A 17,884-nucleotide genomic window follows, 5' to 3' on the forward strand; every position below is an offset into this window, starting at 1 on the left:
AAAAAAAAAAAACAAACCACATAGCACTTTGTGGCAAGAAAATAGAATTCACGATGCTACAACATTTAAAAAGTCAGATGAAATAAAAATCATGGAGGGTCTAAAATGAAATGACTGTACAATGACTAAATATGTCAACAAATAAATAGTGGTCATTTTATGATAATAACCACGTCAAAACTCTAATGTATATTTTTCACATTAGAGTGTAAAGTGAATTATGTTTTTACTTTTTATATTAAGAATCTTAGATGGGATGAAAGTATTCTCAATATTAGAGAGTAAAGTGAATTATGTTTTTACTTTTTATATTAAGAATCTTAGGTGGGGTGAAAGTATTCTCAATATGCACATTACTTTGGCTGTAAAATATGATGTGCTCCAAAAATTCTAAAGAAACTTATTTAGCATTTGTTGCAATTTTCCATTAAAAGAAATGACCTTTTTTTTTTCATAAGCTACAACAAAACTATTTTTTAGGTTGTTTTAATACTAAAAGTAAAGTGCAGGTCCTGAGCATCCATGCATTTATACAAGAATGATGTCCATAGTAGTTCTTGCTAAAGGACAACCACACCTGCTGAAAGCATAAACTGATCTCTGTTTACCCTTGGAAGCTGAAAATTTTTAGTGGCATGTATTATGTTTGATAAAAAATGTTACTTGACAGGACAAAGTAGTGACTTTCAACATCAAAACAGTACATTGAAATATATCAGAGAAGTTGTTATTTTGATACATTATAAATAGAACATACATTTTTAAAAGAGAGATACATTTGGGTTTATTTAAATTAATTTTATCCAAGTTTGAGATTATTTAAATAAATGTTACATCTACATTTGGAGGGAGGGTATTTGACCAGATCTCAGCTAATGTACACAATGCAAGGGTACATTTCAAAACAACTAAAAGTATATTATAAATGTCTTACCACAAAAAAAAAAATTAATAGACAATCAGTGGCAACTGATAAACAAATCCCAAAATTTCTATTGCAATACAAGTGTCTGAAAATAGAAAGTTCTTGAAGATGGAGAACTAATTTGGAGGGGAGGTTTATACCACTGGTAGTAAAATTGGTTTTAATGCTGTAATAATTAAAGCAGTATGAAATTAGTGCATTAATAAGCAAATAGATAAATGGAATTGAATAGAAAGTCTATAATGGACTCCCAAATATGATCACGTGTCTTAAAAGATTGCAGTTATTTATGTTTATATTGCTGTTCTCCACTGGGATATATACTTCTTGAGGATAAGGATTATTTTATTCATTGCTGTATCCTCTGTGCTTAGGCAGTGTCTCACACACAACTCTAACACATAGTATTTGTTGCCTGAAAGAATGCTGCACTTAAAATTTTCTCATTAGTTTTCTCCTGACTTTTTTTTTTCCTTTATGTGCTGACACGGATGTGGATAGCATGCATGTGTCATATCGTGGTTAAAGACACATTATTAAGGAAAAAAGAGGGAAAGGAAATAGGATTCCAAATGGTTTATAATGAATTTTAGAGAATATTGTTCATAATGTTATAGTTTCAAATGTATAAACTTGTGTGGCAAAAATAAAATTAGAAATTAAGGCTGTGAAATAATAGGACTAAAAATAAACTACAGTGAAAGAGTTATGGTTTCTAAGTGAATAAAACGAGAAAATCTGTCTTAGCTTTGTTGTTTTCAAGGCAGCCAATGTAGACCTGCCTTTTTTCAGTTTGTGCTGATAGGGATTAGAATGGAGACGTGGAAGACCGTAATTCAGCATCCTTCCACAAGCACGTCTTTAGTATGTGAACCTTTGTCTCAGTTAATACTGAGATGTGAGCTGAGGAGCCCATGCTCCAATAGGCCCTATTGGAGAAAGGTTCTTTGAGGTTAGCCATCTGCTTATGGTTGAATTTGTACTTTTAGTGGCTCCAGTTTCCAAAAAGTACGTCATGGGATTCAATCTCACATGTTCTTAGTGCAAATGTATGTAACCAGAGTGTGGTTGGCAATTACTGATTGGGGTAGAAGCAGGATAGAAATGCTTAGTAAAATTCCGTTTACTTTGTCTAATTTTAGTTGTCTGATAATAACACTTTGGGTTGAAAGCACAATGGAAAGAGTAATGTGTTTCATTTTTATTTATTTAATCACTAAGTGGTAATGGTACCATACTAAGGCCTGATGATACAGAGATTTGCAAGAATGTGATCTCTTTGTTTGAGGAGCTCACTATTTCATTTGGGAAGATGTGGGAGCTACAACGATTGCAGTAAAGTGAGAGTGACATACACACAGTGCTATGGGAATACCAGGAAGGAGACATGACTTTTGCTTGTGTAGGTCAGGAAGGCTTCATAAAGGAAGTGGTGACATTTGAATGGGGTTTCGTAGCATAAGTTGAGATTTACTAGATAGAGAACAGGTTGACGTCTATGGTACGAATATGCAAAATGCATTTGTATCACAGCTAATAAAAAGCTCAGTGTGGTGAAAACAAGGTGGCAGTACAATAACTGGAAAAGTAGGCTGGGGTAAAGTTGAAGCACAACCCTTAAAATCAATGGGCCCACCATTAAAATTTTCTGAGTAGGTTAGTACGTGAGAGAATTAGTGATTTAGTAAGAAAACTGGTAACACTGTATAGAATGGATTCGAATAGGGCAAAAGAGGGCAGGATAAATAGAGGTAAGGATGAGAATAGATTTAAGGGATGTTTATTTTATCTTTGATTTAGTTTGGGTACTTAATGTAAGCATTTTCCATTTCAGTTTTTATTACTGAGATCTTTGTTTTTAAGTATTCGAGTGGCATTCAGTTTCAGATTGAATTTTGAGAAATGCTTCTTTCTTTTCAAAGACCAAGCCTCTTGATCAACTGTATTTAGCAATTACAGCCTATCATTATCTAAAGTGGTTGGGGTTCGGTCAAGTGAATTTTGACTTGTTTTGTAAACAAGTGACAGAAACTCTTTTGAGCTCTTGAAGTAGGGTCTGTTGTAACAAACATTAGGACAACAAAGTAGGGAAAAGGTACAAGATTATTTGGAGATAGGAAAGACTAAGGAAAAAAAAGATGGAGTGGTGCCTGTGGCTCAAAGGAGTAGGGCACTGGCCCCATTTGTCAGAGGTGGTGGATTCAAACCTGGCCTCAGCCAAAAACTGCCCCCCAAAAAAGAAACCCCAGATGATATTGCCTTAAAGATTTTGCCCTTTTCCATGTGTGTTATTGGTGGTGTTGTAGCAGTTTGTAATGTTCTTGACAGGTCATTTTTCCAGTGAGCTTGAAACAGTCTTTGGAAGTTGCATAAACAGAAAAGATTGCAGAAATGAATGTTTTTAGGAGAGTCTTATCTTCCATTGTGGAATATTTCCAAGAATTACTTACAGCCTTGTGGAAGAAAAGCACAGATTAAATGCAAGTGATGTTAATCGCTTTTACTCCATATTGTTAACATTGCCTGTTCCTGTGTAGCAATTAGAATTTATTACTTTATGATAGGAGGTAGCTTTGTTAGTATTTACTTTGTCAGTTTAATGAGTAGACCGTGCTTTAAACAAAATGTAGCCATCCTGAATGATGGAAATTTTATTACAATAAAAATCTTTATGAATGGTTAATGAGACTGTTTGTATATATTTTTCTTTCTTTCAGAATGCCAGTGACCAGTATCTGGGAGAAGTATTTTTTGACATCTCACTATTTATCCATTGTGGTTTTCTTGTAACGCTCACTTATCAAGGACTTTGCTCAGCATTCATTAGTGCTATCTGGGTAGCATTTCCATTGCTTACAAAGCTTTGTGTGCACAAGGACTTAAAGCTGCATGGTAGGGCATTTTTGATTTTTATACAAACAGGAAAATACTTTAAAATACATAAATAAGGCTCCTGGGGACTGTTTCTTTTATTTTATCAAATAGGCTTTTTAAATTATTGCTATTTGTTTTTTAAAATTTTCATACTACACAAATTATCTTATATTATATCCCTCCCCTTCTTAGTGTTTATGAACACATACTAATATATTATTTGCGTATTTTGCTTAATTCTTATTTGTGTTTTATCCTCTCTGAGTGAAAGTCTCTTATTACATTAGACAACATGTACCTTAAGGGGTAGAATTACATCTAAGCTCATTAACTGACCTGTCAAGGTGCATCGGTACTATAAAAATCTGTATCTTACTGTGGAATTTCATAGATGTGTATGTGTGTGTGTTTTTTTTTCTCTCTCTTTTCTTTAGGTCCCCAAGGAAAATTTATTGCCTTTTACCTTTTGGGGATGTTTATTCCTTATATTTATGCATTGTACCTCATTTGGGCGGTATTTGAAATGTTTACTCCTATCCTCGGAAGAAGTGGTTCGGAAATCCCACCTGACGTTGTGCTGGCATCCATTTTGGCTGGTTGTACGATGATTCTCTCTTCTTATTTTGTAAGGACAATTTTTTTTACTTTTGATTTTTGCATCTTTGTTCATATTTATATGAATATGTGACTAGCCACACTAGAGTCTATAAAATTGTGTTACTTTATTGAGAAAGTTGTAAGCATATTGTGAATAGCTGTGCATCTTGTGGGTTATGGTAAGAAAATGTAGAATGGTATTTTTGTTGTTCCTGTGTTTTTTATTTTTTAAAATTTTTGCCTCCCCATCCTCCCAAATTCTCTGGTTATACTTCTTTTTAAATAGCCTTTCAAGTTTTTGAATTTGTAGAGTATATATACCAAGTGAGAATTGTGAGAGATTGTTTGGTGGTGAACTTTTAGAATGATTCCTACTGGTGTATTTGAAATTACTAATTAGAAGTAAATGTTAATACTTACAAGGTAATTTTTTTTTTTTGTAGTTTTTGGCCAGGGCTGGGTTTGAACCCGACACCTCTGGCATATGGGGCCAGCGCCCTACTCCTTTGAGCCACAGGCGCTGCCCTACATGGTAGTTTTATTAGTACTGTAACAGGTAGTGAAGAAAGACTAATTTTCTTAAAAAGCTTTTTGCATTATCATTCCACTACTTTGTTGCTAGCACATCCAAGTTATTGAGTCTGTCTCCTTGAGTGATACATACTTAATGACATCCAAACGCTCCTTCATTTACCAGGTAATGAAGAGCATCACAGGCTGTGTCAGCCCCCATTTTACTCTGTCAGTGTCCTGCCCTGATAGAGTAAAGTGGAAGGGTTCTATTTTTGCTATCGCTTCGTCTCTTCCCTTGGGACTTCCTAGGAGGAGGAAGGAAAGTTAATGCACAATTTAAGACCAGCCCTCCCACCCCACTTTGGTACGTGATGCTCCAGGCTGAGTTTTGCTCTTTGGTGTCTACACCTCCAGGACTCAGGCTGGACCCTCCAGAGAAGGCAGGTCTCTGTTTTGTGGCTCTTTTGATTAAATTCCTAAGAAGTACTTATTGAATACCCATAAATACACCTTGAAACTTGAAGTGACAAAACTAAGTAGAAAAAGGAGTTAATGCTTTGTGAGTTTTTTCATATTGATATAAGGCATTTCTTTGGAAGTTAGGCTCTAATTTAGACACTGGGTAAGAATACCACACACCTGGTGAGCATCATCCATAGAAGTCCCTTAAATGGTCAGTAAAACTCTGTGTATGTGGCTTTGTGAATATAGCCCTGTAGAATAATTCTTGTGTACATTATTGTTTGAGGTTGGCTATCCTAGTTCTAAAAGAAATCTGAGCATCCCAACCGTTTTACTTTTAAAATAATATTTAAGTCCTTAATGGTATTCGTAGGGATGGATGGAAAGTTCTGAAATGTTTTTTGTTGTCTGCAAGGTTTATTTCTTTTGGTTATAATGTTAACCCCCTATATCCTCTGTACTTGTTAGTAGATAGGTTTGCTGTTGTGAGTATTAAAGGAGATAGTGGAGTTTTGTCATCTATAAATTAAGTTGTAGGGTCAGCTTATTTATGAACTGAACCCTAGTCCCAGCATATTTGTTATTGCAGTCAATAAATGGAAGCTATTGATGCCCATAAAAGATGACCCAAATGTGGGACATTTGACTTCTGTTTCATTGATTATATGGAAGGGGGTAAAATGAACCCTGTAAACGTCCACTGTGAATCGAAAATATCCCCAAAGCATGAAAATCTCGGAAACCAGGAGGAAGAGGATTAAGTATTCTATCTTCTAAATTATATATTATTGGGAAAGCTTTTCTTAAAGAGATGAGGTCGTCTTCTCTTGCTCAGGCTGGAGTGCAGTGGTGTGATCATAGCTCATTGTAATCTTGAACTTCTGGGCTCATGTGATCTTCCCACCTCAGCCTCCTGAGTAACTGGGACAACAGATACGTACCATTATATCCAGGTAACTTTTTAAGTTTTTGTAGAGATAAGGTCTCTAGAGATAAGGCCTACGCTGGTCTTGAACTCCTGGGCTTAAGTGATCCTCCCACCCTGCCCTCCCAAAGAGCTGGAATTGTAGGCATGAGCCACTGCACCTAGCCTGAGAAAGCTTTTGGAGAGAAGATTGACCCCTGGAATACTTAAAAAATAAATCTCACTTCATTTTGAATATAATGTGAAATAGCTCTGCTGTTCTTTCCTGCCATAGGTTATCATTCTCTTTACCACTTTCTTATTTATATGGCTTATTAATAGTGTGAGACCATTTTCTTTGGTTAATGGAAGATTGAACCACAATACATATTTCAGAGAGCTTTTATTTCTGTCCTTGGGGATTTATTAAATATATCTTCTAGAAAGAAACCAAGTTTCTGTCAAGTGATCAGTTAATAGGTTTCCTGGGGTTATTCTCTGCTGGGCCATCATGGTTATAACTATATTGATTGAATGAGAGCTGAAATGAGACTGCTGATGTGAGTGGGATCAGGAGGAGGAGACTCAAGAGAGAGTTCAGGGTCTTCAGCACACCTCTTTTTTATTTTGTATGCATTTTAGAACCTAGAGTGACACATTTGTTTTAAATGCACCATTTAAAACAAATAGAATTGTAAAGGTGATTAACAGTGGGAATCCAAATACATTGTTACTTTATGGCTATTTCCTCCTCCTTTTCCTTCTTCATTTTATGATTTCCATTTCACTTATCACTATTACCAAACCTCATCTAGAAGATAGGTAGAAGAGGCAGAAAATGAGCCTTGTAATTTTGAGAAGAAGAAAATATGGATGTGGAAACTATAGCTTTTAAAGGGAGGTTTTTTTTTTTTTTTGAGACAGAGCCTCAAGCTGTCCCCCTGGGCAGAGTGCCGTGGCATTACAGCTCACAGCAACCTCCAACTCCTGGGCTCAAGCGAGTCTCCTGCCTCCGTCTCCCAAGTAGCTGGGACCACAGGCGCCCGCCACAACGCCCGGCTATTTTTTGGTTGCAGCCATCATTGTTGTTTGGCGGGTCCGGGCTGGGGATTCGAACCCGCCACCTTAGGTGTACGTGGCTGGCGCCTTAGCCGGTTGAGCTATAGGCGCCAAGCCTAAAGGGAGGTTTTAAGACGACTATTAGCTGGCTTGAGAATAGTTGGACCCACAGCATTACAACAGGGAGGTTTTGTGTTTTTTGTCCTATAAGACTTTCTATACTTAAACTTACCAGCCTTCCAGTGGAGGGGAAATTTATTACTTGGAAAGGTATTTAAAATTGTTCTTAAGAACCACATTTTAATATCATGACTATTAGGAGCAAGAGGGGAAGACAGGGTGACAAATTGTGTTTTGCTAACTCACAGTCTTACTTTGTCTTATTTCTGTGTCCCCAGTATATAAACCTAAGATCTTTGACCTTAGATAGGTACTATTTTGTTGGTGATAACCCTGAATGGGATATTGGTACACCCTAGATAGAAGAATTTTTTTTTTTTTTTTAAAGCAAGAGAGAGTCTCACTTTATCGCCCTTAGTAGAGTTCTGTGGCATCACAGCTTACAGCAACCTCCACCTCCTGGGCTTAGGCGATTCTCTTGCCTCAGCTTCCTGAGTAGCTGGGACTACAGGTGCCCGCCACAACGCCTGGCTATTTTGGCCTTGCAGTTTGGCCGGGGCTGGGTTCAAACCTGCCACCCTCAGAATATGGGGTCAGTGCCCTATCCACTGAGCCACACGCGCTGCCCAGATACAAGAATTCTTTAAATTTACATAGTAGAATAGATGGTAGATTATGAATATTTACTTAATTTTTCTTTTTCCTCTCAATAAAAATATTTTCACATTCATGTTCTTTACTTTCTTCTCAACCCTAAAAATTGGGCAATGAGAAGGCAAAGAAGGAAGCAGAGTTTAGATTATTACTTCTCCAGGTTAGCTTCTTCAGACTCCCTAAGGGATCTGTGAACATACTCGGTGAGTCATGTGTGTCCTTGATCGTTTCTAATTCAGTGATTTATAACTAAAAAGCTAAATATATTTTTAAGACTTTCTGGGGATGCCAGCCTTGAGACCAAGCCATTCACTTTCACTGCCCAATTTCAGATTTGTTGTTTTGATTGCACGGACATTGGTTAACTTATCACATAAAGCAGCGGTGGGTGCTCGACCCCTTTGGGAGTTGAATGACCCTTTCACAGGGTTTGGCTTTATACATCCTGCATATCAGATATTTTACATTATAATTCATAACAGTAGCAAAATTATAGTTATGAAGTAGCAATGAAAATAATTTTATGGTTGGGGGTCACCACAGCATGAACTGCATTAAAGGGTCTTGGCATTAGGAAGGTTGAGAACCAGTCACATAAAGGAACAGTAGTACTCGGTAATGCAGTTTCTCCTTTTCATCTAGGTCCACAGGCAAAATCTTGAAAATACATCTCGATGCTAGTTTAGATGAATTATACACTTTGGCACAATATAAAGGTGTCATGGGTGGAATTTGAGTTTTGTTAGGATAGATCTATCAAAGCTTGAAAAGTTTATCTTTGGTTATTTGATGAAAGCCTTGATGTCATAATGTTTGGTACAGTTAAAGGGTGTCTGATGTTTAGTGTTAGCTATCACAGGGCATTGATAGAATAAGACTTAAAATACAGTTTGGCTGGTGATTCATCTGTGTCTTGTTCTTTTGCTGATTGAGCACAGGGTTGTGCTCAGTTTCTTTTTTCCCCTTTGCTTTCTAGCTGCCTGTCAAAAGGCACCGTCATGGCATATTTGAGGCATCCTTCATTTTCTAGGCTATGACTTATGCAAACTTCCTAGAATTAGCACTTTGTTTTATGAGTATTGGAATATGTTTGCACATGCTGATAAATTTTCTTCCTTGTCTGTTAGGTAATACCCATTAGAAAATAAAGTTGTTTAAAAATACCTTTCTACCATTGGTATGAATTTGTAACTTTTCTATTTTCTGCGTTTTGTGTTTTAGATTAACTTCATCTACCTTGCCAAAAGCACCAAAAAAACCATGCTAACTTTAACTCTGGTGTGTACAATTACATTCCTCCTCGTTTGCAGTGGAACTTTTTTCCCATACAGCTCCAATCCTGCTAATCCAAAGCCAAAGAGAGTGTTTCTTCAGGTAAGAGATTTTGTATGAACTATTTGAGATTCTGGAAAGAAAAGCCTAAATCTTAAGGTAATAGTCAAAATGATCAGTGATAATGAAAATAATAGCTTAGAAAGGGATTAATGAAATGACATTTAGAACTTTTTGTAGATTTTTCTCCAAAAATTTTATAGCTGGTACTGTACAGCAGTAAGCCTCATTTCAAGACGTCTCTGTCAGAGACAAAAATTTTATGTGAGAAATTTCACAACTTGTAAAACCTTTATTGAGGAACAGATAGTTTTTAGGAGGTTCAGTGTATTTTCAGTGATATGTTGATTTTTATAGTAGTGATATTTAAGAAAAGCAAGTATTTAAAAAAGAAAACATGTTTTTAAAAAAGTCCTTCTCTGATTTGTTTTGGGGTTCTCTTTTTCCAATGTGCCAGAAGCTGGCATACTTTTCCTGTAAGGCAGTGGTTCTCAACCTTCTTAATGCTGCAACCCTTTAATACAGTTCCTGTGTGTATTATTGCCTATAATACAACCCCACAGGTTGAGAACTGCTGCTGCTGTAAAGGGTAATATAATAAATATTGTCAGATATATAGTCTCTGTTGCAGCTATTCTCTTTTACAAAGCAAAAGCAGCAATATATTATAGCTAAATGTGTGCTTTATTTCTAACAGTAGTCAGTGAGCAGTCTGGCATATTGGCTACAGTTTGCCAACCCCTGCCCTACGCAGTTCTCCTTTTCCTGTGCAATATTCTTCAGGGTGGTTTCTATTGTTAATAATACTGTTCCAAATGGCGTATGATGTCTTTTCGTAGACTTCCATTAGGCACAAGTCTGTCATCTAGTGGTGAGCTGTGATTCCTGTCTTTGTCTGCACTTGAATTTGTTTCATCTAACACACTGGGAGGGAAATGTGTTTATATGTATATATATGCTTATGGTTTATTTGTTTTAAATCCTTATTAAAAGGAGCTCTAACATTCATATCTTTGATATAGTATGTTTTTAAAAAAAATTTATGTGAAATTTAAATATATAAATATGTTTACAAGACGTAATAAAACAGTCATCTTCCAGTTTAACAGGAAGAATGCCAGCAGTACTTTAGAAATCTGGAGTGTTCTCTTTCTCTTGCTCTAGGTCCTCATGATTTCTGGGAATTGTCAGATTTACTCATTTTTGTAACCTGGGGTGGGAATGTGGGTACACTAGTTAAAACAGTAATTTTCTCATTAATCGTCTTCTTTTTAGCATATGACTAGAACATTTCATGATGTGGAAGGAAATGTAGTTAAACGGGATTCTGGAATATGGATCAATGGGTTTGATTATACAGGAATGTCTCACATAACACCTCACATTCCTGAGATCAATGATAGCATTCGAGCTCATTGTGAGGAAAAGGCACCCCTTTGTGGTTTCCCTTGGTATCTTCCAGTGCACTTCCTGATCAGGTTGGTTCATTACTTTTTTGCTTAAAAGTTCAGAGTTAGTTTGTTTTCAAGTCCTATTACTCTCTTAGTAGTCTGTTATTTAAACTCTTATGCTTAACACACAAGCCAAGTGCCATTTATACTATTTTTTTGTATACCTACAAAACTTCAGTTTCTTTTGCGGGCTAAAGCACTTACAAGAAGGTGGGGCAGGGTGGCTCATTCTGTAAGCCTAGCACTCTGGAAGGCTAAGGCGGGAAGATTGCTTGAGGCCAGGAGTTTGATCCCATCTCTAGGCTCGGCGCCTATAGCTCAACCGGCTAAGGCGCCAGCCACGTACACCTAAGGTGGCGGGTTCGAATCCCCAGCCCGGACCCGCCAAACAACAATGACGGCTGCAACCAAAAATAGCCGGGCGTTGTGGCAGGCACCTGTGGTCCCAGCTACTTGGGAGGTGGAGGCAGGAGACTCGCTTGAGCCCAGGAGTTGGAGGTTGCTGTGAGCTGTGATGCCATGGCACTCTACCCAGGGGGACACCCAGGGTGACAGCTTGAGGCTCTGTCTCAAAAAAAAAAAAAAAAAGACCCCATCTCTACAGAAAATAGAAAAATTAGCCAGGCATAGTGATGTGTGCCTGTAGTTTCAGCTACTCGGGAGTCTGAGGCAGGAGAATCTTGAACCCAGGAATTTTTTTTTTTTTTTTTTTTGAGGTTACAGTGAGCTTTGATGATGACACCACTGCATTCCAGCCTGGGCAACAGAGTGAGAATCTGCCTCCAAAAAAAAAAAAAAAGTACTTAAAAGAGTAGTTCTGCTTTTTCAGTAGTTTAAAAAGTCTTTCCTCTAGAAACCCAAGAGTTAGAAAGGGTGGCCCTCCTTACCAATATAAACAATAGCAGTTGAGTATCAATCTCAAATTGTTTTATTTCTAGGAAGATTTTATTTTGGCAGTGAAGGATTGGATGGGTAGTGAGTGGAAGCAATCAGAGGTAATGCCTCTGTTCTTTTTTTTTTTTTTGCAGTTTTTGGCCGGGGCTGGGTTTGAACCCTCCACCTCCTCCGGCTTGTGAGGCTGGCGCCCTACCCCTTTGAGCCAGAGGCACCGCCCAATGCCCTTGTTCTTAATAGGAAGGTTTGATTACACAATAGCCTGAGTGCTTTTGAGGAGCTGGAATTATTTGTCATATCTATCAAGAGTTTACCTTCATACCCCCAAATGTGTTTATATTTGCTAAACACCTCTATGAGTTATAGATTGCTATCAACTCATAAAGCATCCTAAAATGCTAAAGCTATCTTTCCAAATAGGAAAAACTGGTACCTTCCTGCCTCAGAAGTTTCTCCAAGAAATCCTGCTCATTTCCGACTTATATCCAAAGAACAGACACCTTGGGATTCTATAAAGTTGACCTTTGAAGCAACAGGTAAATCATGTGACAATTTTTTCTTCTCTTCACTTTGTAAACTTTTTGTTAAGTGGCACAAACTTTATATGACAGTGACCAGCAACTTAGGAAGAACATACAGTTTTTCTAAAGGCAATTGAAGCAGGTTATGATTTTTTACCAAAAACTTAGTAATTTTATTTTTAGAGCAGTTTTATATTTAAAAATTTTTTTTTTATTAAATCATAGCTGTGCACATTAATGTGATTATGGGGTACAATGTGCCGGTTTTATATACAATTTGAAATACTTTCATCAAACTTCATAGCCTTCACTGCATTTTCTTAGTTATTGTGTTAAGATATTTATATTCTACCCATAGGAGATTTAACATGTATACCCTTGTAAAATGCACCGTAGGTGTGGTCCCACCAATTGCCCTCACTCCACCTATCCTCCCCCCTCCCTTCTCCTCCCTCTCCTCTTTCCCCTTCATGTTGGGCTATAGTTGGGTTATAGCTTTCATATGGAAGTGTGGGTGCTTATAAATTAGTTTCACAGTAGGGTTGAGTACATTGGATACTTTTTCTTCCATTCTTGAGATACTCTGCTAAGAAGAATATGTTCCAGCTCCATCCAGGTAAACATGAAAGAGGTAAAGTCTTCATCTCTTTTTAAGGCTGCATAGGCTCGGCGCCTATAGCTCAACCAGCTAAGGCGCCAGCCACGTACACCTAAGGTGGCGGGTTCGAATCCCCCCCGGACCCGCCAAACAACAATGACGGCTGCAACCAAAAAATAGCAGGGCGTTGTGGTGGGCGCCTGTGGTCCCAAGCTACTTGGGAGGCGGAGGCAGGAGCACTCGCTTGAGCCCAGGAGTTGGAGGTTGCTGTGAGCTGTAATGCCATGGCACTCTACCCAGGGGGACAGCTTGAGGCTCTGTCTGCATAATATTCCGTGGTGTACATATACCACAATTTATTAATCCATTCATGGGTTGATGGGCACTTGGGCTTCTTCCATGACTTGGCAATTATGAATTTGGCTGCAATCAACATTCTGGTGCAAATATCTTTGTTATAAGGTGATTTTTGGTCCTCTGGATATATACCTCATAGACGAATTGAAGGATCGAATGGCAGGTCTATTTTTAGATCCCTAAGTGATCTCCAAACATCTTTCTAAAAGGAATGTATTAGTTTGCATTCCCACCAGCAGTGCAGAAGTGTTCCCTTTTCTCCACATCCATGCCAGCATCTCTGGTTTTGGGATTTTGTGATGTGGGCTAATCTTACTGAAGTTAGATGATATCTTGAAGTAGTTTTGATTTGCATTTCTCTGATAAAAACTAAGGATGATGAACATTTTTTCATGTGTCTGTAGGCTGTGTGCCTGTCTTTAGAGAAGTTTCTCTTTAAGTCCCTTGCCCCCGCCCCCCCACCCCCATGGGATCACTTGTTCTTTTCTTGCTAATACATTTGAGTTCTCTGTGGATTCTGGTTATTAAACCTTTGTCAGAGACATAACCTGCAAATATTTTCTCCCATTCTGAGGGCTATCTGCTTGCTTTACTTACTGTGTTCTTGGCTGTGCAGAAGCTTTTTAGTTTGATCAGGTCTCAGTAATATATTTTTGGTGTTGTTTCAAATACCAGGAGCGAGGGGTCCTCCTCATAAAATATTCTCCCAGGCTGATTTCTTTGAGAGTTTTTCCTGTACTTTCTTCTAGAATTTTATAGTTTCATGTCTTAAGTTTAAATCTTTAATCCAGTGAGAATCTGTCTTAGTTAATGGTGAAAGGTTGTGGGTCCAGTTTCAGTCTTCTACAGGTTGCCAGCCAGTTCACCCAGCACCATTTATTAAATAGGGAGTCTTTTTCCCACTGAATATTTTTAATTGGCTTATTGAAGATCAAATGACAGTAAGTAGCTGGGTTCTCTATACTTTGTTTCTCTGTTCTATTCCATACATCTACCTCTCTGTTTTTGTGCCAGTACCATGCTGTTTTGATCAGTATTGGTTTATAGTATAGTCTGAGGTCTGGTAGCATGATTCCTCTTGCTTTGTTTTTATTTCTGAGTAATATCTTGGCTATTTGGGTTTTTTTCTGATTCCATATAAAATGAAGTATTATTTTTTTCAAGGTCTTTAAAGTATGACAGTGGTGCTTTAATAGGGATTGTATATTAAAATTGTATATTGCTTTGGGTAGTATAGACATTTTAACAATGTTGATTCTTCCCAGCCATGAGCATGGTATGTTTTTCCATTTGTTAACATCTTCAGCTATTTTCTCAGAGTTTTATAATTTTCTGTATAGAGATCTTTCACATCCTTTGTTAGGTAAATTCCCAAATATTTCATCGTCTTTGGAACTACTGTGAACGGAATAGAGTCCTTGACTGTTTTTTTAGCTTGACTATTATTGGTAAATATAAAGGCTACTGATTTGTATTAATTTTGTATCCTGAGATGCTACTGTATTCCTTGGTCACTTCTAAGAGTTTTGTGGTTGAGTCTCTGGGATTTTCCAGGTATAGGATCATATCATCAGCGAAGAGTGAAAGTTTGATCTCCTCTGACCTTATATGGATACCCTTGATCACCTTTTCTTGCCTGATTGTGATGGCTCAGACTTCCATTACAATGTTAAAAAGCAGTGGAGACAATGGGCAACCTTGCTTGGTTCCTGATCTGAGTGGAAATGATTTCAATTTAACTCCATTCAATATGATATTGGCTGTGGGTTTGCTATAGATGGCCTCTATCAGTTTAAGAAATGTCCCTTCTATACCTATTTTCTTAAGTGTTCTGATTATGAAAGGATGCTGGATATTTTCAAAAGGTTTTTCTGCATCAATTGAGAGAATCATAAAGTCTTTGTTTTTTAATTTGTTTATATGCTGAATTATATTTATAGATTTATATATATTGAACCAGCCTTGAGACCCTGGGATAAAACACACTTGGTCATGGTGTATAATTTGTTTGATGTGTTGCTGAATTCTGTTTGCTAGGATCTTGTTGAATATTTTTGCATCAATATTCATTAGTGATAATTGGTCTATAATTTTCTTTTTGTGTTGGGTCTTTTCCTTGTTTGGGGATCAAGGTGATGTTTGCTTCATAGAATGTGTTGGGTAATACTCCTTCTTTTTCTATAGTTTGGAAAGGTTGAATAATATATGTACTGGTTCCTCTTTAAAGGTTTGGTAGAATTCTGATGTGAAGCCATCTGGTCCTGAACTTTTTTTGGGGGGGGGTAGATTTTGTATAGTTGATGCTATTTCAAAGCTTGATATAGGCCCGTTCAACATTTCCACTTCATTCTGGCTAAGTATAGGAAGGTGGTGTGCTTCCAAGTATTGGTCTAGTTCCTTCAGATTTTCATATTTCTGAGAATAGAGTTTCTTGTAATATTCATTAAGGATTTTTTGAAAAAAAAAAATTTTTTTTTTTTTCAGTTTTTTTTTTGGCGGTTTGAACCCACCACTTCCTGTATATGGGCCTGGTGCCCTATTCCTTTGAGCCACAGTCACCACCCAGAATTTTTTGAATTTCTGAGGAGTCTGTTGTTATTTCATCTTTGTCATTTCTGGTGGATGAAATTAGAGATTTTACTCTTTTTTTCCTGCTTAGGTTGGCCAAAGGTTTATCTATTTTATTGACCTTTTCAAAAAAACCAACTTTTTGATTTATTGGTCTGTTGTATAATCCTTTTGTTTTCAATTTCATTTAATTCTGCTCTAATTTTGGTTATTTCTTTTCTTTTTCTGGGTTTGGGATTTGAATGTTCTTTTTTTTGCAGTTGCTTGAGATGTCCCATTAAGTTGTTAACTTCTTCTCTTTCTGTTCTCTTGAGGAAGGCTTGCAATGCTATAAATTTCCCTCTTAGAACTGCCTTTGCTGTATCCCAGAGGTTCTGGTATTCATGTCTTCATTATTGTCTTGTTCTAAAAATTTGGTAATTTCCTTCTTAATTTCATCTATGACCCAGGTGTCATTCACCATAAGGTTAGTTTCCATGTTTTTGTATGAGTATGCATATTCCTGTTGTTACTGAGTTCAACTTTTATTCCATGATGGTCTGAGAATATACAAGGAATAATTTATATTCTTTTAAATTTGCTGAAGTTAGACCTATGATGTGATCAATTTTGGAGGATGTTCCTTGGGCTGATGAGAAGAATGTGTATTTAGTTTTATTAGGATGGCATGTTCTGTAGATATCTTTTAAATCAAATTGTTGAATGGTTAAGTTTAAGTCTAAAATTTCTTTGCTTAATTTCTTATTGGAGGATCTATCCAACAGTGCCAAAGGGGTGTTAAAATCTCCAACTATTATGGTGCTGGAAGAAATCAAGTTGCTCCTGTCTCTTTTATAAATTGAGGTGCATTCTGTTTGGGTGCATAAATGTTAATAGTTGAAATTTCATCATGTTCAGTGTTACCCTTAACAAATATGAAGTGACCATCCTTATGTTTCCTTACTTTTGTTTGTTTAAAGCCTATTGTATCTGCAAATAAAATTACAACACTTGCTTTATTCTGTTTGCCATTTGCCTGAATTATAGATGACCATCCCTTCACCCTGAATCTATATTATTTATCTTTTAAGATAAGATGAGATTCTTGTATGCAGCAGATATCTGGCCTGAGTTTTTGTATCCAGTCTGCCAACCTGTGCCTCTTTAAAGGACCATTTAAGCCTCATTAATTGAGAATATCGATAAACTTGGTAGAATTTTGGGTAGCGAGTTTTTCAAAAGTCCAGTGGACATTTTTTGATCCTTTCACCACTGTAGAAGTTGGAATTTGATCAAAAGTTTCTGAGTGAATTTTCTTTTGTGGTGGAAGATTGCGCTGGTCATTATGGAGGACAGGTCTGAGAATATTCTGGAGCGCTGGTTTAGCTATGGCAAATTTCTTCAACATGTGAATGTCATTAAAGTATTTAATTTCTCCATCATAAATGGAACTCAGTTTAGCTGGATACAGGATCCTGGGTTGAAAATTATTTTGTTTTAGGAGGGTAAAGGTCTATGACCACCCTTTTCTAGCTTGAAAAGTTTCAGCAGAGAGTTCTGCAGTCATTCTAATATTCTTCCCTTTGTAGGTTATGGTTTTCTTACATCTGGGTGCTTGCAGAATTTTCTCCTTCATATTAACTTTGGCGAAGTTAATTATAATGTGTCTAGGAGATGCATTATTTGGTTTGAGTCGTGCTGGGGTTCTGAAACTGTCTGCTATCTGAATTTTAGAATCTCTTATACTATCTGAATTTCAGAATCTCTTGCTATTTTGGGGAAGTTCTCCATGATTATCTCTTGGAGTGGAGCATCTGGGCCTTTCGAAGCAACCTCATTGCCTTTAGGAATTCCTGTAAGGTGAATATTAGTTTTCTTTGAATTGTCCCAGAGCTCTGTGAGAGAATGATCCATTTTTGCTCTCCACTTCTCTTCCTCTTTGAGTGTTTGGGAGCCTTTAAAAGCTTTGTCTTCAGTGTCAGAAATCCTTTCTTCTTTTTTTTTTTTTGAGACGGAGCCTCAAGCTATCCCCCTGGGTAGAGTGCCATGGCATCACGCTCACAGCAACCTCCAACT

General features: G+C 37.1%; 1 protein-coding gene across 1 annotated transcript in view; it reads left to right on the forward strand.

Annotated features, from left to right (window-relative positions):
• Positions 1 to 17,884, forward strand: part of ERMP1 (endoplasmic reticulum metallopeptidase 1) — a 60,579-nt gene that overhangs the window by 31,200 nt on the left and 11,495 nt on the right. Inside the window, 5 exon segments of the mRNA XM_012813051.2 lie at positions 3,643 to 3,817; positions 4,234 to 4,424; positions 9,330 to 9,482; positions 10,716 to 10,918; positions 12,206 to 12,321. Of these exon segments, the coding sequence (XP_012668505.2) occupies positions 3,643 to 3,817; positions 4,234 to 4,424; positions 9,330 to 9,482; positions 10,716 to 10,918; positions 12,206 to 12,321 (838 nt within the window).

The sequence above is a fragment of the Otolemur garnettii genome, unplaced genomic scaffold (assembly GCF_000181295.1).
Source record: "Otolemur garnettii isolate 467f Iridium unplaced genomic scaffold, OtoGar3 scaffold00006, whole genome shotgun sequence".
Taxonomy (NCBI): Eukaryota; Metazoa; Chordata; class Mammalia; order Primates; family Galagidae; genus Otolemur; species Otolemur garnettii.